This window comes from Chrysemys picta, chromosome 1 (genome assembly GCF_011386835.1).
Source record: "Chrysemys picta bellii isolate R12L10 chromosome 1, ASM1138683v2, whole genome shotgun sequence".
NCBI lineage: Eukaryota > Metazoa > Chordata > Testudines > Emydidae > Chrysemys > Chrysemys picta.
In genome coordinates, this window is record NC_088791.1 from 272470933 (window position 1) to 272494550 (window position 23618).

At 41.9% G+C, this 23618-nt stretch overlaps 1 protein-coding gene across 4 annotated transcripts in view; it reads right to left on the reverse strand.

Annotated features, from left to right (window-relative positions):
• The window catches only part of NDFIP2 (Nedd4 family interacting protein 2), a 66791-nt gene that overhangs the window by 11173 nt on the left and 32000 nt on the right, over positions 1-23618 (reverse strand). For 2 of the 4 annotated variants that reach the window (XR_010597737.1, XM_042861667.2), the window contains exons 4-6: positions 20303-20390; positions 20139-20168; positions 1006-1130 (exon numbers count right to left, since the gene is read on the reverse strand). Coding sequence is in view for 2 of the 4 variants with exons in the window: in XM_042861667.2 (XP_042717601.2) it covers positions 1006-1130; positions 20139-20168; positions 20303-20390 (243 nt within the window). In the remaining 2 variants the exon portion in view is untranslated. The remainder of the gene's footprint in view (positions 1-1005; positions 1131-20138; positions 20169-20302; positions 20391-23618) is intronic. The other 2 variants (XR_010597738.1, XM_005307663.5) reach the window with 1 other exon arrangement.

The following is a 23618-nucleotide window of genomic DNA, read 5'->3' on the forward strand; positions in this document are numbered from 1 at the left end:
GTCCAGTGAATCATTTTTTGCATCTCTTTTTTGCACACACTTGAATTTTTAAAAATCCTTTTAAAAAAGATTAACAGAACTGGATATAGTATTCCAGTATCATTCTAGATATTCTTGTTATCCATATAAGGTGTCCAAATCTTTTTTGAATCTTGACAAATTCTTGGCTTCAACAGACTGTGGTAATGAGTTCCATAGTTGGGTTTTGTTGTTGTTGTTGTTGTTGTTTTTTTTGAAGTGTTTCTTTTTAGTTTTAAATTTTCCACTTTTCAGTTTCATTTAATGCCTCCTTGTTCTTGTATTATCTCCTCATTATTATTAATTATTTTATATACTTTAACATATTGTCTCCTCTTAGTCTATTTTCTTCTAAAATAAATAATCCCTGGGGGAAATCTAAAAAGAGAGAGGTATAAGCAAATATCCTAGTGGGAAAACAAAGGTCTGCTGGTGGAGTCACTGTGTTGACAGATTCGGGGAATGTCACAGAAAACAGCAATGGAGCTATTCAGAAAGAGGACAGAGCCTTAAAATGCCTTCACCTCCCAAAAGGTCAAAGGAGGCCCTGAACCATTTTTAAAAGTCCCCTATTATATTTCTACATAGGCTCTTGAACCGATAGATTTGATGGCAGATAAGAAGCCAAGCTTATTATGCATCTTTATGATTTGTTTTTTGTATCTTTCACAGTTGAATCCTTTTTGACAGAAACAGGCATGTAGCAAGGTAAAATTATTACAGCAGATAAAAAAGTAACATTAAAGAATCTACATATTACAAGACAGTAAAAGCTGTTAAGGGAATTAAAATAATCAAGTTCACTGACAAAACGTTGCAATTTCCATATTAGTAAATATTTATCGCATTAACTTAAAATATTAGAACATCTAATAAAAGTCAATACACTAGTTTAAACTGCATTTTAAAGAAACTAGACACCATGAATCATTTTTCTATTTTCATTCCATAAAAACACAGGCACAAAATATCCATCAAGAACCTTACCCGTACAATGAGAATCCATTTGATCAGCGATAGGCCAAATCCACAGATTGCACCATACCTTCCTGCTATGGTGTTAGTTATACAGAAGGATAAACAAAATCCAATCCAGTTGAAAATAAATGCCACTAAGACCAAGAGAAACAGTAGTTGTGTTAGTGACAGTGCACTCGTGTTTAGCCATATAAAATAAATATAACTAATTTACTTTAATGTACTAATAAGTATATTTACAAGATTAGAGGTCTGTATTAGTATTTCAGATAAAAATAGTATCCTTCAGAAATGTAGGTGTTCCTAATGGTATATACGCCTTAAAGTACACTAGCTAATATCTATCACCCAGCTACTTTGAACAGAGAAGAAAACTAAATAAAAGTAGATTCCCTCTTAAAAAAAAAAAAAGAAGTGTTCTATCCTCCACAGAACTCTGACTGGAAGCTACAGAACCACAGGAATAAACATCGAATAAGCACTATGAATTAGATAAATACATGAAGTGATACATTTGTCTTAGAACTATGAAAATCGTAGTAAGATTAACAATAAGGAAAATGCAATTACAAACATTTGACTGATTCTATGCAGAGATTTGCCGAGTCTGGATAAAAAAAAATATATATTTATTTTGCGCTATAAATTGATAAGGTGAAAATATCTATCGAGAGGCTGACATATTACAAGAACAGGACTCTGTATGATTTGGTATCAATGAAATCTGATACCAGGACTTGGTGGTATAATACAATCTGCAATATTTTATTCAGGTAAATGGGATACATTTTGATAACATCTATTTTCATGGGAAGTCTCACAAAAATACCACTGTGCTTAAAATTTTCATACTGCTCTAACAGACCAATCTCATTCTTCATACAAGTTCTTAATGATTGGCCTTTTACAGTTTTAGCAGCAGTCAGCAAGTGAGAATGATAATGTCTGGTCTGTACTGACATCAGCTTGTAGGTGATGGACAAAACGTGCGAATTCTCAATAAAATGGTCTCCAAGCAGTGGGAGTAACTGGAAGCTTTTGGCCTTTTTCTTTTTTTAAAGGGACCAGAACCCTTGGGAGAGAGAAGTAGGACAAGAAAGATTAAAAGAGTTCTGGAGTGGATGAGACAGTGGGAAACTGAAGAGATCAAAGGGTATTGGCTACACTGCAGCTGGGAGCATAATTTCCCAGCCTGGGCAGACAGATACATGTAACCTCTGCTCAAGCTTGTGTGTGAAAAAGAATAGTGCGGATGGTGCAGCATAAGCTATTTGCCAGAGTATAAACCTGCCTAAGCCCATGGGTATGTACCTAGGTGGATAGCCTGTGCGACTGCCTGCGCTGCAGCATCCTCATAGCTATTTTAGCATGTTAGCGCAAACAAAGGTAGTACATGTCTGTCTACCTGGGCTGAGAGGCATGGCCCTATCTGCAGTGCAGACATACTGTGTCTTACTTCCTGATTTGTCAACCACTTGGGAGAGACTATAGTCGGTCTGCCAGAATTCTTGCTTAGCTTAGAGAAAGGGAGATCAATAAAGTCTCCTTACATATTTCTAGCTGTAAGCTTCAATGACTTATCCATACAGGGTTGATGTAAGCTGAGCTTGCCCCCTCCTGATTACTGTCTAGTACATTTATATTCCAAAGGGAGCTGTCTTTCAGTAGTCAGAATTTCTAGCCATAAATGAAATCCAGTGTAAAACAATATACTTTGCACCGTAACTTAGCTGACTGGAGCTACAGTTAATGTTTGTCAGGAAAGCAGCACTCCAAATACTTGGTTTCTGGATATTTGAATACATTGGAGGTAATTGCATATGCTTTTTTCCCTACTTTTAGTCCCCCGCATCCCAATGTTCCAGATATACAGTATCCCAAGATCCAGGAAGGGTCTGTGACCTCTGCTCGCCCTTTCCACAAGGCAGGCCCTTGCACCCCCAGTCCAGGGTTAGATTAAGGTTCCTTTACCCAGGAGTCCCCGCCTTCCCCAATACTGAGACCCCTCATGGGGCTCTTTCCTTCTCCAGTCCCCCCTTAATTGCTTCTTGTTCCTCCACCCCTCAGACAGATTCAGTGGCAAAACTGGCTCCTGTCCTGTAAGGGTTAAATCAACCTCCTGCATAGGGACAACAGGCAAGGAGTACTCTCTGCCCTGAACAGGGCATGGTCACAAGGCAAAGGTGAGTTGATGAGTCGCAGGTGCTATCTTTGTTAAACAGAATCCTTTCAAGCATTTGCTGTGACATACGTTACAATTGCAGTAACTTTATTGGCAGGACGGTGTAAAAGCACATCAGGGTGACTCTTCCCCACAGAATCCCCCAGGGCAATAAAGGGGTACAGCTAGAAGAGCAAGTCTAGGCCATGTGCTGGACAGTGGGAAACAGCTGCCCATTATGCTGTGCAATGGGAGTGCCTGTTATGGGTACCAACCAGACATGTGCCAGGCCCCACTGTCAAGGGACCAGCTCTCCCCACTAGCACAGCAGGCCCCATTGGCACCTCCTTGCCTGCCAGTTGCACTGCCCTCTTTGGTGCATCACAGTACAGTAGTGGGTCCATGACAGGCAAAAGTTGACGGAGCAGCTGCTGCATGCTCCTTCTCAAGGCCTTCGGCTTCAGGAACATTGCCCAGGTGTTCCTGCATTGGGTGCTCTCATTGAAAAATCAAATAACTCTACAATACAGACCACTCCCTGTTTCAGTTAGTTCAGCTACTCTCTCACTAATGCATTTATATCCTGCTTTCTTTATAGGCTGGTGCCATTAATTTTAGCACTATATCACTTGTGCAGTCAATCGCGCTAGTTTGCCGCAATTTGTACTCTGAACACAATTGTGAAACACGAAAGGTGCTTTACAAAATAAAATTTTGTGCACTCACTCTTACAACTACATTGATCAAAGCCCTTTTACTTTATTACTCATTCTTGAAAAGAATAGGTTTTTCAATGGGAGGAGTTAGACAGCAAATTATTTGGTATGAAGTGCAGACTCTTACACTCAATAGTGAACAATAATAAATAAATAGAACTGCTATAGTATAGTATGATAGAGCTAGATATCAGTACATCTTGGAATTCTTAATAGCTTTTTTTTAAAAACTGGTCTAAAGAATTGTATAAAAAAATCTCTATAGGGAAAATAGTTTAACTGACAAAATAAATATTAAGTTGTGGATGTTCTACTTCAAAAATATAGAGCTTACTTTCAAGCTATTACAAACTTCTGTGCACTCACTTGGGAAAACTCAAGTGAAACTTAAGTATGACAAAATTTTTCCTCTTGATGTAGAGCCGCCTAAATATTTTGAAGGGAAAATGACAGAAGTCCAAAGTTATTTTATCAAACATGCATCAAAGTTAAAGAATCTCCCAAGCATACCAATGAAGGGGGGGGACCCCTTAATTTTATTATATAAAGCACTCTTGCTATCTACTATAGTGGAACCTATTTATCATTACGTTTTGTTTACTTTATATTTGAAGTGCACACATGAAGTGAAATGGAATTCAACCCAGAAATTTGTCTTGAAAGCCCTCAAGTCTTTACCAAGCTTATAACAAGGCTGTGGAAACAGCTTTCAATGTATATGATTACCATTTAAAAACTTGCAAGTTAAAAAAAAAAAAAACCACCAAACTTACTTCTGCACACAGAGCCCTCTCCTGATTAGAGGCAGTGTTCAGCATACATTTCCTAACTAAGTGCAATTTACTTTTTACCTTATGTAGTCTTCACTTCTTGCCAGTTTTCATTTCTAAAATGACATTCCTCTTAGACTTCAGCTAATATGAAATTTTCAAGTAAGATATCGTAAGATGGATTTCTGAAATTTGGCAACATCTGTTGCCTTTCTTCCACTAATTCTGTAGTTTGATTTAAAAAAGAGTAAGTTTTTGTCTGGCATTACTAGTGCTATATAAAGCCCATGCTGTTTCTCACTTACGGTTTAGTTACCCTCTAGGGTTGTACCTCCCAACTGCCATGTCTTGCACAAAGAGGATTTGTGTACAAAATTAAGTTGATGGGAAAGATGGAATTACTCTACCCTCTGCCAATCTGGGGACAGGCTGCAATGCAGCCCCTCCTTGGTCCTCTGTATAGAATACACCATCTTGTGGGCTAGCAGGCACCACTGTGTAAGGGACAAAAAGGAGGAGTTCTAGGTTCCTTGCTCTCCGTAGAAGGATTGTTCCAAAATATGATTGAAGCCTATTAGAGCAGCTGTCACTGCTGCTGCTCATACTGTACTGTACCATGGAAAGATTTCAGTCTCCAGGACTATCCATCCGGGATCTGCCAAAAACACTACCACTTTACTCAGTATTGAAACAGCTGAAAATACCTTAAGAACTCAGAGTCAGCAACATAAGTTGCCACATTTAAAAAAACCTTTACAAGTAACATCTCTCGCTCTTAAGAAAAATTATAAAGAAAAAACTTTTTTGCCATTTCCTATTATGATCCTATTTGGGTCAAACATGGCCTTCTGTGTCTTAAGCCTTAAAGGCAGGGGAACAGGACAACTTCACTCAGAGGAACTGCATGCAACAGAGGATGCAGGTTAAAAAAAGAAAAAAAAATCATAAGCCTCAAAGAGTCTCAGCAGTTAAAATACCACTAATATTTTCGGTGCCAAAGGAGCTCTACTCTACTCCCTTTCCATTCTGTTCTACACTGATGGTTATACTGCCCCCACCACCATCTGAGTCTCTTTCAGTAGGGATACCATACGTCCGGTTTTTCCCGGACATGTCCGGCTTTTCGGCAATCAAAACCCCGTCCGGGGGGAATTGCCAAAAAGCCGAACATGTCCGGGAAAATGCCGGCCGGGCACTTCCCCTCCCGCGGCTGCTCTGCTCCTCCCCTGACTCTTCGGCTCTGTTTAAGAGCCGAGCGCTACGGGCTTCGGGCAGCCCCCATGCCTCCGGACCCTGCGCCGCCGGAGCCCGGGAGGGGAAGTGCCCGGCCGGGGGCGCAGCGTCCGGAGGCATAGGGGCTGCCCGAAGCCCAAGCGCTACTGGCTTCACGGTTTGCCGGGCAGCCTCCAGACCCTGCACCCCCGGCTGGGCGCTTCCCCTCCCGGGCTCCAGCTGCGCTGGGGAAGCACCGGCCAGGGGCGCAGGGTCTGGGGGCTGCCCGGCAAACCGTGAAGCCGGTAGCGCTCGGGCAGCCCTTTTCGCATGGCTGGGAGTGGGAGGGAGGAAGGGGCGGAGTCAGGGTGGGGCTGGGAAATGGGCGGGGCCAAGGCCCCGTAGAGCTTCCTCTTTTTTTATTTGTTAAATATGGTAACCCTACTTTCAGCAGCACACAATCACCAGGCTAACATCTGATACATGTTTATTCTCTCTCTCAGACCCTCTTCCCAGGGGGAAAATTGTGGGTTTAGTGTTTTGGTTTGGTAGGATAGTGGGGGTTTTTTTTTTGTTTGTTTGTTTTTTTAAATTGCACATGCTCAAATCTCAATATCATCAAAATTGACAGAAGGGAGAAGTGTGATGGATTCTGGCGGTGAAGCTGTCAGACTCAATGGCCCACAAAAAGCTGGAACTTATACTTATCAATACTAACAATACAACTCTTTCTCTTTAAGAAAGTTTGGCTGTTGATCTGAGAATCTGAGGCTCAGAAGCTCCTAAAAAATCATAAAGGTAATGTAGTCGCTCTCTCTAATATAGATTTTCTGAGAAAATCAGGCAAGAGTAAGATTTGTAAGCATTAGTGGTATGATTATCCCTCATCTTTAAAACAGCTTTGATGACAACTTAACTTTTATCTATGTTGGTGGGGGGGGAGGGAGACACATTTTGAAGAAAAAAATCTAATATCAAAGAAAACTAAAAATTAAAAAACAATTCAATGATCTGAACTGCAAAAACATTAAAGAACCAACAGTAATATCAACCACTGAAAGGTTAAGCTTTAAAAGAATATACACAAGCACAATCTAGATGGAAACAACATTTGTAGAGTAGAACACAAGAAGTGAGATTAAGTGATACACAACTGCAGAACACAAATATTTATACCTTTAGTGCATATTCAGGAGCTTGTATCCAGGGCCCAAAGTCTACTTGGAAAATGAGTTCTGGATTCATATTCAGATGAGTATACAGAATCCAAAAGTCATGATTTATAAAGAAATGCATACTAGCTTTATAAAGATTGGACAGACAAATTTTACAGTAATACAGAAATGACAGGGATACTATGCCAGTTGAAACCAGGAGACAGATCAGCCACTGAAAATGAAATGGAAAAATAATAGTACGTAAGAACTTAGTAGAAAACAGGAAAGGCCAGAGGCAGGCCTTGTGTTTTTCCCCTGGCCCCTCTTACTCTGAAGAAGAAGTTACTCACCTTGTGCAGTAATGATGATTCTTCAAGCTGTATCCCTACAGGTGCTCCACTGTACGTGCATTTGTGTCCCTATGCTATTTATTGGAGAACTTCAGTAGCAGTGTCTGTTGGGCCCGCGCATGCGTTGTCTTTGTGCTGCGCCACAAGGCTAGCCAGCGTGCATGGGCTAATCCCCATTAGTTCCTTCTGTACCACAGAGTCATAAATGAGAACTCTCAAGTAGGGGGAGGAGGGCGGGTTGTGGAGCACCCATAGGGGGACAACTTGAAGAACCATTGTTACTATCTGAAATTTGTGCCCCAAGTCAGGAGCAAAAAACTTGTAGGGAAAGGCTCCAGACCCAACTGGATGAATAATCAGTCTAAAAAGGTTATCAGGAGTAAGCAGAAAGCCTATATGGAATGGAAAAAAGGGACTGATCAGCAAAGAAAGCTACATCATGGAGGTTAGAAAACGTATGAATGAAGTAAGAATTGCCCAAAGTCAAGCTGAATTAGCTCTTGTCAAACATTTATTTTAATTTAAGATTTTGTTATATAAATAAAAAGGATGGATGGATATGGCTGGGCTGCTGTGCAGTGTGGATGGGGAAGAGTTTAAAAAATAATCTCTACAGCCCCAAAACTAAATTAATACATTACCACTGTGTTCAATAATTGCAAGATGGAACCTGGATATGAAGGCAGGACGGCTGATGGAAATGTGTGTATAGAAATAGCAATTACTACTGCACTCAAATCTGGGGTGGGGGAGGAGGGGGGGACACCTAATATTTTTCATCCCAGAATACTGAAAAAACTGGCACACGAGATTGCTAGCTCATTCGCAAGGATTTTTGATAATTCTATCTATTTGGGGTTAGTTATTCTCCAGGCATACTGAACTAACCTTGTATCTATATTTAAGAAAGGCAGAAAAAGTCATCCAAACAATTACAGACCTGTTAGTCTGACCGCAGTAGTATGCAAAGCTTTAGAACAAATGATGAAGAAAAGAAAATTAAATTCATGGAGGCAAATGGAAAAGCAGATGTAATGCAACATTGGTTTCCTAAAAGTAGAGCATGCCCAACTAACCTGCCTTCCCTCTGAGAAGGTAAAACTGATTTAAAAACAATTCCAATCCCCACTGCCAGTATATTCTGTTTTTTTGTTGTTTGTTTGTTTTGTCTCCTTGCTCTGAAGGATCAGAGGTTGCAACAGGTAGAGACAGAACACTCGATAGACTGGATGAGTGCTCTGAAGTGGCACCAGTTCCCCCCACACACACCTCCTCTGGGGCTTAGCTGACTGGTTCTTGCCCACATGTTCAGGGTCTAACTGATCACTATATGCGGGACTGGCAGTGACCTTGGAAGGTTTTCACCTTCTTGCAGCATGGAATTCGGATAGTTGTTCCTGATCATCTGGGTATATCTCAATTAATTCCTGCCATTGCAGGGGGCTCAGGCATTGGTGCACCATGGTCCCTCCTAGTCTCTTCATTGAGCACACAATATTTTAGTCTCCTTTGGGCTGTAACACTTTGGTCTAGTTTTGTTTGTTCAGTTTAGTGAGAGGGTTTAGGGTGGTTTTGGTGGCCTGTGATATACAGGAGGTCAGTCTAGATGATATAGGGGTCTCTCCTGGCCTTATACTATTACTTTAGCTAAGGTCTCTGCAGCAGTTTTAAAGTCATTTTCCCCAAAAATAGTTTTGGCTATTTATAAAACATGAATAAAATCTATTAAGGTGTAATTGTCTACTAAATTTGCACTATTAAAAAAAAGTTAAAATAAAACTTTTTGTATTAATGTTTAAAACTCCCTGTAAGTAGGGTAAGAACACCATTAGACTTAAGAGCAATATGCTGAAATTATCCATATAGCAAGTGGCAAGGCAGCACTCAGCTGACTTCAAGACATAGCTGCATGTTAATGTCCTCTGAACTCCTCACACTCCTGCAGACACTGCCTCTGTGACATTAAAGTTAAGTACAGACTGCCTGCCATATTTGAATTTCTTGGCTTTCATTAAAGTCACGCTCTCAGAATTAAACATTTTTTAATTTACCTGCAGTGACAACACTGGAATCCGGTTTGTTTTTGAAATCAACAGCAGCAGCCTTCAAGGAGCATGATGCATCACTACAATGCACAACTGCTTCATTCAACACTGAAGAGCTGAAGCAAAACTAAAGCTGCCTTCCTGGATATCTGACATTTAAGGTTTTCTTTTAGCCAATTCACATGTCAATATGCCCACTGTTAATACATACAAATATGATATTCCAGTATTTACATCCAAGAGTTGATACTTGGCAGGTGTATACATTAACTTTTTATACTGTTTAAATTTTTGAATGGTAGATCTTTATCTTTAGAATAAATAGATAACAGCTAGAACTTTCACTTAAAGCTCCTACAAAATTAACACCTACCGAAGTCTTTGGATTTCAAAATGAAAACTAAAGATATTCCACTCTACTGCCTATTGAACACCAGATATATTAGCGCTCAATTCCAAGCCCAGGCTTATGAAATTGTAGTAGTATAATACTGAACCATCCTAAGAGGATTCTCACAAAAAAAGATGTAAAAGATTTATATGTAAAAAAATATCCCAACACAGAGCAATGGGTTAAGATTGCCATTTGTATCTGCATCATTCTTTGAAATAGTACATTAGTAGACATTTACATTAGAGGTGTGCCATATGGTTAGGTTAAATAGTGATACATTAACCTATGAGCCAAAGCCCAGGCTAAAAATATCAAGAGATCACATCCGGCAGTCAAAAGAGAAAAGGGATATCAGCAATTTTTCATGAAGTGGTTTCATTTTTTTTACTCTTCTGTGTATACTTCAGTATCCTATATAAAAATCCTTGCTGTATGAAGAAACTTTATAGAATTGCTCAAGGAGAAATGAGCACATAAAAAAAAAAAAAAAAAAAAATACACCATTACTTGGATTCCCAACCACTCCTTCTCATTACTACTGTACTAATGAATGTAGGGGCCCAAATTAGGACAAAAGTCTTCCTAAGCAACTTCAGCAGGGTGGGAGAAATGGTAAAGAAACAGATCAGACAGGTTTCTCTTGAAAAAACAAAAGAAAGTTACTTACCCTCCCATAACAGTTGTTCTTCGAGATGTGTTATACATGTCCATTCCACTGCGAGTGTGCGCATACTCCAGTTCACAGTTCTTTCCCTTTAGCAGTACTAGTTGGGGTGGCTTGAGCACTCTCTGGTGCCTTCTGCACAGAGCTCAGGCGTAAAGGGTGGAGCCATCTCCAATCCCCCCCACCACCCCAGTTCCTTCCTAGTGGAAGACTCCGATAAAAAGGGGAAGGAGGGCAGGTTGTAGAATGGACATATGCAACATCCCAAAAAACAGTTATAGAAAGGTTAGTAACAGTTTCTTCTTTGAGTGACTGAACATGTCCATTCCACTATAAGGAGCTGCTCGCAAGCAGTCCCAATTGGAGTGGGTTCAGAGTCTATTTTAAAGAGGGACTGGAGAACCATTTGTCCAAATTTAGCATCATTTCTAGGTCGTTGAGAGGTAGTGTAGTGAAAGCCAAAGCATGACATGATGACCAGGTTGCCGCTTTGCCAATGTCCAGAACGCTGGCCAAAAAAGTCATGGAGGTTGCCTTGGACTTAGTCGATTGACCCAACGCTAGCTGGCAGATTCACGTTAGCCAACTTGTGACTGACAAGTTCAACTGGATATCCAAGAAGAAATCCAGTGAGTGGAAACAGGACTGGCCTGCATTCTGTCCGCAAATGCAATGAACAATTGAGTTGAAGACATAAAAGGTTTAGTCCATTCCAGATAAAACAGTAAAGCTCTTTGAACATCCAGAGTATAAAGTTTCTCCTCCCCCGTATTATCACGAGTCTTTGGGAAGAAGGTCATTACGAAGATTGCTTAGTTAATGTGAAAAGTGGAGACCATTTGGATGATGACAAAACATACTTCTCTGCATAGAAAATCATATATGCCGGATCTGATATTAGAGTCCTCAACTCAACCACTCTCCTGGGTGACATAATGGCTATTAAAAATGTCAGCTTCATCAAAAGGTGCAACAGAGAGGTCACTGGGGACGAGGGGGGGGTGCAGGGCAGGGGGGAGACACCCATTAGCTTTGTTAAGACTAGATTCATGCTCCATGAAGGAACAGGGTTCTATACCTGTGGAAATAGTCTGTCCAAACTCTTTAAAAATCTTACAGCCATCGGGTTGGAAAAGAACGGTTATCAACAGGTGGATAAAATGCTGATATAGCCTCTAGATGTTGACCAAGCTAACTGCCCATCCTTGATGTTTTAGAGACAGAAGATAGTCCAGCACATGCTGAATAGAAGCAAGAACCAGCAAACCCCTTCCAGTCTGGACCAGACTGAAAATCTGTTCCATTTAGCCAGGTTCTAGTTGACTATTTTCCACTATTCAGCAGCACATCTTGAACTTCTCTGCTAAATATTAAACACGAAGATTTCAGGTCGTCAGATGGAGGGCCTGACGACTGGGGTGGAGGGGATGACCACAATTCTGTGAAATCAAGTCTGTGTGAAGCAGGAGTGACAATGGTGGACTGATGGAGAAGTCCAAGAGCTCTGAAAAACAATGCTGATGGGCCATACCAAAATGATCAGTATAACCTGGGCCTTGTCCTGCTTGACCTGGCACAGAACTCTGTACAGAAGAAAGGGGGGTGGGGGCAGGAGAGAAGAAGCGTACAGTAGACCCTCTGACCACTGCAGTGAAAAAATATTCATTAATGAACCTGCCCAGGAGCAAAACTGGTGACGTTTTCTGTCGTCTTCTTGTAAACAGATCCACTTGGGGTGTTCCAGAGCTGGAAAATGGACCTTACTACATCTGGGTGAAGGGAACACTCGTGGTGATAAACAACGCTAACGCAATCTGCAATCCTGTTCTGAGCCCCTGGGAGGTAGGCTGCTTTCAGAAGTATAGAGCTGGCAATGCAGACAAAGCAGAATAACTTTGGGGCAAAGTAATGAGGACTGGATGTCCCACCATCCATTTACATAAAATAGGACCATACTATTGTCAGTCAGCACCAACATGTCCCTTTCGCTGATGCACAGAAGGAACACCATGCAAACTAATCAGATAGCTACACATAAATATCAGAGTGGAGACACAAATCTGGGAGAGACCAGAAACCTTGTATCTGCAGGGATCCCAATTGAGCTCCCCATCCCAGGTCTGAGGCATCTGTGACTAAGGTAAAAGATAGCTGAGACAGGACAAAGGGAAATTCCTCATAAATATGGGCTGGATCCATCCTCCAATCTAAGGCAGATTGGATCCAATTTGGAATGTGCACTAACATGTCTATGTGGTGCCTCATTGATGAGCGCACCTCAGCCAACCAGCCTTGAGAAGTCTGAAAGGCAGTCTGGCGTATTGGACTACCCAAGTGCACTCTGACATGTTACTGAGTAGCCTTGAACAGTTTTGCATTGTGGTGAGCGAATGAGCCTTTAAGTCTAGAATAAAGCTTTGCATTGTATGAAACCTCACCTGAGGTAGGAAAGCTCTGGCCGTTGTTGAGTCCAGGACTGTGCCAATTAATTACATTATCTGTACTGGAGACTGACCTTCTGTCACAGGGAGGAAATGATGGGAAGCATCTTACAGGCCTGAGCTCCAGAAAGTTAATAGGTAGGGCAGACTCCTTGGTGGACCATGTGCCCTGGACAGTGTGGACCTGTAGATGAGCTCCCATCCTAGAAGTGACGCATCCAAAACTATTGTGAAAGCGGGAGAGGGGGGTGGCTGAAGGGAACTCCTCAGCATACCTTGTTTGGATTCTTCCACTACTTGAAAGAAATTTGCACATGGTTGAGAATCGAGAGCAACTTGTTCAGAGTGTCTCTGTTAAGGGTATAAACTATCCTGAAAGCACAGTAAATGTAAACAAGCATGTACTGTGACAAAAGCTCATGCTGCCATGTGCCTGAGGAGCTGCAGGCATGAATTGGCAGTGACCCATGGGCTCATTTAGACTCGTGCAATAAAGTGCAACAGAGTCCCCCCTCACTTGAAAGATGTCCCTCAATGTCTAGACAGAGACCACTCCTGGTGAGAGAAGAAGGGTCTGCTGAGGCAATTTGCTAGCTGGTTGTGAGTCCTGGGAAGGCAAGATGCCCCTAGATTGATAGAGTGATTGATAGAGAGCTCCCACAGGCTGATTGCTTAATGGTGGTGGTGGTGGGGGAGGTGAGGAGAAGAACGCACAGAACGCCCTGCCTGTTTATGTAGAACATAGCAGTCATATTGTCCAGGAGGATCGAAATAGAGGTGTGTGACAGGTGGGGTAGAAATGCCTGGCAGGCCCTGAGCTCCCTGACATTGATGTGCAGGAAAAGCTCTTCTTGGAGTCCAAAGACCTAGAGATCTGAGGGACCCCAGGTGGGCTCCCCAGCTAAGGGCTGATGTGTTGCATACCAGAAACAAGGATGGCTAGAGAAGGCCACACCTGCATATACCATGAGGCTGTGCAGCCACCATGTCGGCAACTTGAGGACCTGTACCAGAACCATGAGCACAGAATCCAGGTGATGGCAAGAGAGGGAGTAGACCGTGGCTAGCCAGGCTTGTAGAGGCCTGAGTCTTAGTCTCGCATGTTGCACTATGTATGTGCATGACTCCACGTAACCTATAAGACTCAGGCACTTTTGCACAGTCATCATCTGATGACTTTGGAGAGATCTTATCAGGGACACAATCAAGAGGAGCCATTTGTCCAGAAGCAGAGCCCTTGCTTACATCGAGTCGAGTACTGCCCCCATGATCTCTATCCTTTGAACAGGGATCAGGGAAGACTGCTGGACATGTCTTCCCTAGTGCCCAAGAAAAAACGATCGATACCAGGAGACATAGGATGATGGAGGAGCGCGCTGAACCGAGGTCAAGGCACTTGGTGCTGACTCCGAGCACAGCTCCAAGGCCAGTCTTAGGGACGCCTCCATGAGGAAGACCTTCAAATCAAGCAACTCAGTCCTTCTGGGTCTGGGGCTTGAACTCCTTGCAAATTTGGCAGTGGACTTTCCTATGAGCTTCCCCTAAGCACTTGAGGCAGGTCAAGTGCAGGTTGCTCAAAGGCATAGACTTATTGTATGAAGCTCAAGGCTTGAACCACAGTGAACAAGGCAAGCCTCGGCACCAGGACAGTGGACAGCTCCACGATCTAAGAGCGGAGGAGCCCAAACCATATAGAACTATTAAAACTCCATTAATTACTAAAAACTGTAATAACTATTTACACTAAAATTGACAGAAAATCCACTAAGAGAGGAACTGCCTAGGCAATGAAGGTGCCAGCAACCGTCATGGGCAGTAAGGAGGAATTGAAGGGGAGTGGGCTTGGCAGGGGCCGTCATACAGATGCTGTGAGTGTGTAACACCAGGGGGTGCTAGAGCAGACCCAAAGGATACCACTACGGGAAAAATTTCCAGCAACTATCTAGGGAAGCACACACCCCTACACTGGAATGGACACATGCAAGCACTCAAAGAAGATTATTACTCACCATTGGTGAAGCTGTGTAGGGACAGTAGAGAATACAAGGAAGGAGTCTATACTGATAGGATCCTAAAAAAAATGGATGGAAAAGCCCAATGTTATGACCCCCAAAATCCATTTGCTGGAGATAATTTGATGATCCCCAAAAGTGAGAGGATTGAGGGGGCAGGAATGTACAGCATCAGGTCTGGATAATGGACATGTTTGTGGTCAGAATGAAAACTTTGTAGATGAAGGCTACTGCATCAATTCAGGTGGAATGATCAAGAACTTTCACCTCTCCATTCTGGATTTCTTTTTAGGTGTCTCCAGCACCCTATGGTAGAGATAGGAAACTGAGCTGTCTGAAATCAAACTAAATCTCCCTGTTTACAGGCCTATATACACCCAACAACCAAAGGGTGGCCCTATACTCCTTCAACAAATGCAGGAAATCATTGCGGACTTGACTAAGTTAAGACCACCATGGGGGAGGTCCTCTAGAGTGTTCTGGACTTCATGTGGCTGCCGTCTTCGGGATTTCCACAACACTGGACACAGAACTACAGCTGTGAAGATAGAGTGGGCTGCTGCTGTGTGGAAGAATCAAGAGAAGTTCCCAAAGATGTCCTTGCAAGAAGTTTTCCCTCTGTGATGAGAGCCTGAAGATGTTCCCTCAGCTCTTGCAGAAGATGTTCAATAGGGAATTAAATTTTGAATAGTTAATGTCATTATGTTTTGTCAAAATCATCTGGCAATTAGCAATTTTGCATTGCAGGGTGGCAGACAACTAACTTTTGCAACCAAAGTCTTTGCACTTTTGGTCTTTATCATTTGGGACTGTGGATTCATTACTGAATCCACACCTAAGGAGTTTGGTGCAGAATGGGAAAATAGTCTGAACCACTAGCCATAATGTAGTACTGTGTCTGCTCTCTCAGCTGTTCAGGGAGCCAGTAGCGGGGGGGGTCTGCCAAATTGTCTTGGCGGGATCTAACAAAACTTGGTTTACCGGAAGGACTACTTGTGTTGAAGATGGTGTGTGAAGAACATCCAGCAATTTGTGCTGGTTTCCTGTAATCCTTCTAATGGGATATGAAGAGCATCTGCTACTCTTTGTATCAACTCCTGAAATTATTTCAAGTCATCTATGGAACAGAGAAGGCATAACAACTTCATCTCGGGAGGATGATGAAATAATAGTCTCTGGGGTTGCCTCTTTATCAGCTCTCTTTTCTTGATCCTTAACCTTCTCCACCAATGGTGTAGATTGTTGTGGAGGAACGGAGGGAACTGATTGAGTGCTGACACTGGCATTCCCTGCAACCCTGGAGAACTGTTGGTGATAAAAGCCCAAGGGTCCTAATATGGCCAGAGAGGGACAACAATGGAACAGGAAAGGTATCCAGGACTAATTGTACCAAAGAGGGTGCTGAGCACATAGAGGTCTCCCAAACTTACAAGTACCCCTCAATTAAGCAAATTCAGGAGACCGTGGTCTAGGCAGGAATCTTAAGAGCCCTGAACAAAATCTGAGAGTCTGAAGAGCTCTCATCCACACAGTCTCATGGAGGCACAAACAAAGGAGGAATGATGGTTTGTCTCTCCGTATGCATGGGTATTGGGGAATCAGGTAGTACCAGTCATATATGAGGTACTGGAGATAGTGGAGGTTGCAGTACTGGGGGCCTGATTGAGATCAATAAAGGAGACAAGTTCATTGAAGACAAGCAAATCCCTGGAAAACCTGAACTCCTGCAGCACTGGGTACAGTTGTGTGGGAACCTGGTGGGCTGCACATGTGGAGGCCTCCAGCACCGAGGAAGGTATTGGAGGCACCAATGCCTGCTTGAATGTCTGCTGCGGTACCAAAGATGCAGTCAAAGATGCCGGAGGTGCCAACTTCTTCTATGTGAAGTCCCTGGAATCTCTATCAGCAGAGTCATGTTTCTATGGTACCGAAGTCTTCAGTTGGTACTGTGGAATTTAGATGTGCTTGAGGACTTTGATTTAGAGCTCTTGGTACCAAGAGTACTTGAAGCTTCTGTGGAAGCCTTTGAGGGGCATGGGGTCTTTGTTACAATGCATCTCAGAGGTATGCTCTTTGAGAAGATTCAGTACTCCTCTAGGGAGAAGTCTTTCCCCATGTCATTTGTAGGTCTCCCAGAGACTGATGGGGAACAATGGTTGCTTGGAAACCACTGTACTGGGTGGGGTGGGGGATGTGGTCTCCAGGGCTGGATTGGACACTGGACAAAAGGAACGTCTCATCATAAGGAGATGAAGTTAATCTCCCTGCCCCTCCTGGAGCAGCTCTTAAAACTAATGCAGATTTTGCACTTTGAAAGCAGGTGTGAATCTCTGAAGACAGAAGACAGTGCAAGTTGCCATCGCTAACTGGGAAGGACTCCCAGCAAGTGAGGCAACGTTAGAAACCTGGGGACTTAGGCATGCCCCAAAAATAAATACAGATTTCTTCAAACAAGGGGGCATGAAGGTAGGAGGCAAAAGCCTCAACCAATGGAAAAAAGACCCCCAAAAAGAAACACCACACTAACTAAGAGAAAAGCTATTATAAAAAGAAAATATTAAGAACAAGTATTGAGTACTATGCACATTCCATCTTTGGCCAGCATGGTTGAGAAGGAACTCAAGGCAGTTCAGCTGTCGCAGTTCTAAATACCCTCAGTACAGGGCAAGAGGATGCCTGGGGTGCATGGGCAGACCGAACGAGTACTGCTGCCAAAAAACTCTGATCGAAGGCACATGAGGTGCATGTGCACCTCAAGTGGAGCACCCACAGGGACACTACTCGAACAAGAACTAGCCACTCTTCTTAAGCTTTAAGATACCAGAAATACACACCTAAGAACAATTAGGAATCTCTCTCTTGGCATCCTCACAATTTCTACCATGTGCCATAAAGCCTCATTGCATGGCACTTTTTTCTTGTTATTCGTTTATACTCCTTAACCTCAGCATTTCCCTTTACAACTATGTCCAAATATTGGTAGAAAATTGGCATAATCTGCTCTGATGGATTAATTTATTGTTCTAAACTACTGCCATGTTCTTCAACATTACTAAACCTGGCTCTCTCTCATATTTATTCATTTCTATCCTTATACTATCTGATTTTTGGATAATCTCTTTGAATGTATATTCAACGCGTAATCAGTCTACATTAAGATGTGATCCTGAAGAGGGCTCAGCTAAAGACACATACAGTTTTGCTATATATTTTGGATGAAGAAAAAATAAATTATGTTCAATATTTTTAGTTTTAATCATTTAATTTATGTCCAGATTTGCTGTTCAGCTATAATGCTTCTGAAACAAATATTTTACAGCATAAAAATAAGATGCTACTGAACTCCCATGTCTCATTTTTTACATGACGTGAAGGCAGCTAATGTCAGCAATAGCTTCTACTAAAGATGTATTTACTATTCATTCTGCTGTTTTTAATCGATATGAATCACTATTTTACTCCTACAATGTACCACTTCCAGCACATGCTATACTTATATTTCTATAAGGAAACATATTTGCTTATATAGAACTCTAGATTATAGGATTTTTTTTTTTTTTAATTAAATGTACCAGCACTGAGGTTTCCCCTCCCGTTTGTAAAATACAGACATGGCCACTAGATGGCTTAAAAACATGACTTTCAATGCAATTTAGAGTTTTACCACTAGATGGTAGCTACAGATCATAAACGGATTCTGAACACCAGCTGGACAGTAGAAGTTTGTCTGATTCTCTTTCAGTTGAGCTAAAACAAGTTTAGATAATGAATGACCCCTTTGCTGATTTACACAATTAAAACTAAAAGCGGCAAATCTGGTTTTAGGGGATCTTTGGTTTCAAAAATCACAATGTAAAGCTGGAAGCTAGTCAGGCAATCATAGGGTGTGTCTACACCGCACACTCCTTTCAGCGGCATGTACAGCACATGCACTACACGAACCCTACCAATAGCAGTGCAGATGGTAAGGCAATGCTTAGGCAAATAGAGTAAGGACACATCTGAACCCTACTCGCTCAAGCAGTGTCTCCACATCAACTATTTTTAGCAGTGTAGTTTCCCCAGTGCTCAAACAGCTCCCCACTGCTGAGCCTTTCCTTGCTGCCTCTCCTCACCAGTGCCTTTCACAGAAGCATGTAGCTACACAGTGCAGCGCGAACACTACCTGCTTTTCACTGTGGTGTGTACCAAAACATACCTTACACACCACTGCCAGTAATGTGCAGTGTAGACATAGCAACAGAAAATGAGTTATGTCTCTCTTAGGGCAAACCACAAGAAAATGTACTGTAGGGAATAGGTCAGAATTATCTAGTTTTACATACCCCAAGGAATGGGGACAATTCTCCAAACTCTTACCGATCTCACCCTCTGGAAAGTGTGTAGTTTTTATTTCCATGCTGAAGTACCCCTTTCATTATTTCATCCCATTTCTCTTTAACATAACCACTTGCAGAACTTTAAATCATTTCCTTCTTCCCTGTTGGTGTTTTAAACCCAAGCGTTGGCTGGGAGGTAGCACCTGCGAGCAGAGGCAGTTGCCTAGCCATGCCTTCGCCTAGGAGCAGCAGGGACAGGTAGCCGCTTACGCAGAGCTGTCCAAGGTGAGTACTGCCTGGATCCGGCACCCCCTCCCGCATCCCCTCCCACATCCAAACTCCTTCCCTCTTAGTTAACCAGAATTTTTCCACTTACCAGCACTGCGCCCCCCCCCCCCCCCGATTCCCCTAACATGCCAGATAAAGCTTTTACTGTATATCTGTTAGAAAAGAAATGGTGCACAGCACACAGTTTCAGTGAATGTAAGTGCTAAGGCAGTGTTGGTGGCAATCCAAAGATTATCTGGAGACAGTGCTTTACATTATTAAACTGATCATAATTTAAAGTTATATTTTACATACCTAAGTTTGTTCAACTGAAAAGAATTAATACTATGTAGGTCTGAACAAATCCCTCCATAGCTATTTAGTCTGTAAGCCGCGCATATACGTGTATTACGGGTAGACTTTCAGGTAGAAGAGTAATCAATCACATTTCTGGCATCCAAATTTTTTAATTCAAGTTAGCAGTTCTGCAGCTGTTAGAACTTTATGATGCAGTCCACCGTATAATCTTGATATTCCTGAGGCTATTAACTGAGGATTTGTTCAGACCTGTGACAGGTGTAAGTTAGTTTTAACACCATTCTCAGAAGTGACTGAAAAAACACAGCATACTTGCTTTTTCTGAGTAACAGGTACTGTTTTACATCTGTATATAAGTAAAAAGATTCCATTTGTTACAGTGTGTTCATGCAGTTTACTATGGCTATCTTTCATATTCTGCTGTTCCAATGGAAATCTAAACTATACACATCAAATATCTGGGATGTAAAAATAACTTACTGAAAAATGCCAACATGAAGATGCCATCATTGCCAACTCTAAGTTGATCTGCATCACTGAAGTCATCCCGAGGTGGATATTCTTCTTCCTGGATTTATAGTGAAGGAAAGTTAACTTTAGGCTAATGCATCATCTTGCAGATTTAAACTATTAATTGTGATTTTCAAAACATCAGACTCCCATTTGATGGCAGATCTACATAAATGAACCTCAAAAGAACAAAATACTATTAAATCTATTAAGCTATAGACAAATGAAGTTTATTGCTTTACTATGATAAAGCCCAGTTATCAATGAAACTCAAATGAACTTTGGAGAAAGAAACTGGAACACATACATTGGAATTGATATATTCAGTTTAAATTGAGCTACAGACCATTGGAATAAGAAAAGTCAGTTTAATATAGCACACAGTGAAATACCTAGTTTCTTAAGATGCTAAACTTGCAGGCTTACATAATCCCAAATATATACACACTTATTAAATAATCTAAGTTTAAATAAAATGATTTATTTAAATATGAATGCACTATAACACTATACCACATCCAATCAAACCTAAGTAGTACATTTTATATTAGAGCTGTCATTTCCTCTGACAAAATATTTTTCTTTTCAAGCCCTAACTACTCTGCTTAGGACTTCCCGATGTACATTTTGGGAAATTCTAGCATGAACTACTGTCATGGGCACAAAATAAGCTCCTGTTACAGTAATGATTGCCATCCTAGACAATCTCATGTGGTAGCACACTTCAAAATAATGTATCAAAGCAAATCAAAAGCTTCACTAACATGGTACCACCAGGGGGCACAATTTAGATCTTTGCAACTCAACAGGCGCCTGCACCCAACAAGAGCCAATTACAAGTGTTAGGTTTGGGTGTGCACACTGAGGAGTGAGTGTGCTGATGAATCTGAGTGCCAGTCACTCAGCATGCCATACGGTGCAGTGAGGTGTAGATGGGCAGGAATGGGACATACAGCTGCTGCTGCACCAACCCCATGGGCAAGAGGCAGCTAGAGACAGCTCACAGGCACATAAAGTCCCCACCAGGCAGAGCCCAAAAGAAGAGATGGTAGTGCAGACAGATTCCAGGTGGGTGGGAAATCCAGGTTGGGCTTCAAAATATGGCCCTAGCAGACCTCTAGCACAACTGTAAACCAGTGGTCAGGATAAGCATCACAGTTTATTTTCTACCTTCTTTAAGAAGTCAAGTCACATATGAGGAGACACCTACAAGGTGTCCTCAGTGATGTTAAAACACTGAAATACCTAATCCTTGCTTTGTTTTAATGATTTAAATGTCTCATCTCAATCTTCGATTTTGATAAGAGGTAAGATGTATACGTAGTTTGGCATTTGTCTTGCCTACACACAGAATTTTAGGTGTCATGATACAGTTAGAGAAAAAAATATATTCATTTAATTTGATAATTATGAATTTACATGGCAAAAATGCAAAGTTGTAACTGACCAAAAAATAGTGTACAACAGTCCTCTTTAAAGTACCAAAAATATAAATATTTTAAAGCCACTTCATGTAACTTTGGACACCCAAACACTGACCCTTTCACTGTTATTTGATCTTATTCCAGGTCCAATTTTAAACGCTAAACTAGAAACAGCAACTTTCACACAATAAAATTCTTATCCATACATGTGAAATCTGTATTATCTGTTTAGAGGAATTTTAACAGAAGGTTTGAAAATGTGTATTTAAGATGTGTACTTAAGACTAAGTGCATAAGGTGATGAAAAGCTAAAAAATAATGATGCCGTTGTTTAAAAGTGGCAAGACAGGCTTCCTCTTGCTGCAAACAGCATAATGGTCAGGAGAGAAAAAATAAATTCTTTTAGCTTCTTAAAGAGTCTCCCCCCCCCACCCATCAGCCCTAATTTTATATTAATATTATTTTAGTTCATCTACATTAAGGGGAAAACAGACATATAATACCAAACTAGCAAGATTATTTATTTGCTTATTTACTGTTTTTAGCCACAGCAAAATATAAAACTTATAATTTTACAAATGAAGTAATATTTCAGCAGGTATGACCAAAAATACGTGTACGTGTGAGAGAGATGCGCATTGCCCCTTTAAGTACGCCGACTCCACTCTAAGTACATTGCCTTTTTAAGTAGATCAGCAAGTTGAGACAGCCCCCGCTGCCAGCACGCTCCCTCCGTCCTGAGCCCTGTCGTGTCCCCTCCCTCCCCGCTCTATGAAAATGGGGTAAGCGAGGGGCAGGAGCAGGGAGGGGAAGGGGACACACTGACATTAGCCCCGCTCTTCCCCCTCTCCCCCGCACAGCAAGCAGGAGGCTCCCAGGAGCCTCCAAGGCAGAGGGCAGCAGCAGCACATGGCAGTGGGGGGGGGGGGGGGGAGGGACAGCTGAACTGCCGGAAATTGATAGCCTGCTGGGCGGCTGCTGCACAGGGAACTTAGGGGAGCGGGGAGCTGATGGGGGGCTGTCGGTCCACCCTGATTCCAAGCCCCCACCAGCTAGCTCCAACACTGCTCTTTCTGCAAGCAGTGGACAAAGCAGGCGGCTGCCAAACAACGTTATAAGGGAGCATTGAGCAACTTTAAATAAGTATGCTCCCCAACTGATAAGCAACGTAACAACGAAACAACATTAACCTGGACGACTAAGTGAGGAGTTACTGTACAGAAAATCTTGTTTTGTAGTTTTGTTTTAGATGTTTCAGTCTTTCTTGAAAAGTAAATACCCCCAGCCTCCTACTGGTGTTTTTAATGGGGGTCTCTGAATTTTTTAATTTTTTGGACATGTGGTGACCAGAACTGAATCCCCATTATTGCTTAATATCTTGTTATAAAGATTTTTTTTTAAAATAGGTGGAAACTGCTACAAACACATAATGTTACATAAGAACAGCCGTACTGGGTCAGACCAAAGGTCCATCTAGCCCAATATCCTGTCAACCGACAGTGGCCAATGCCAGGTGCCCCAGAGGGAGTGAACCTAACAGGTAATGATCAAGTGATCTCTCTCCTGCCATCCAGCTCCACCCTCTGACAAACAGAGGCCAGGGACACCATTCCTTACCCATCCTGGCTAATAGCCATTAATGGACGTAACCTCCATGAATTTATCCAGTTCTCTTTTAAACGCTGTTACAGTTATGTTGATTCAATAGCATTCTATAAAAATTAAAGACCTGTCTCTGCTTCCCAACTGTAAGCCCTTGATGCCTTTAGAGAGCTAAACAAAAAAACTTGAATTCACTTAACCCCTTTTATTGTATAGTTCATATAGTGGATTATGCAGCCCAAATAGGATGACCAGACAGC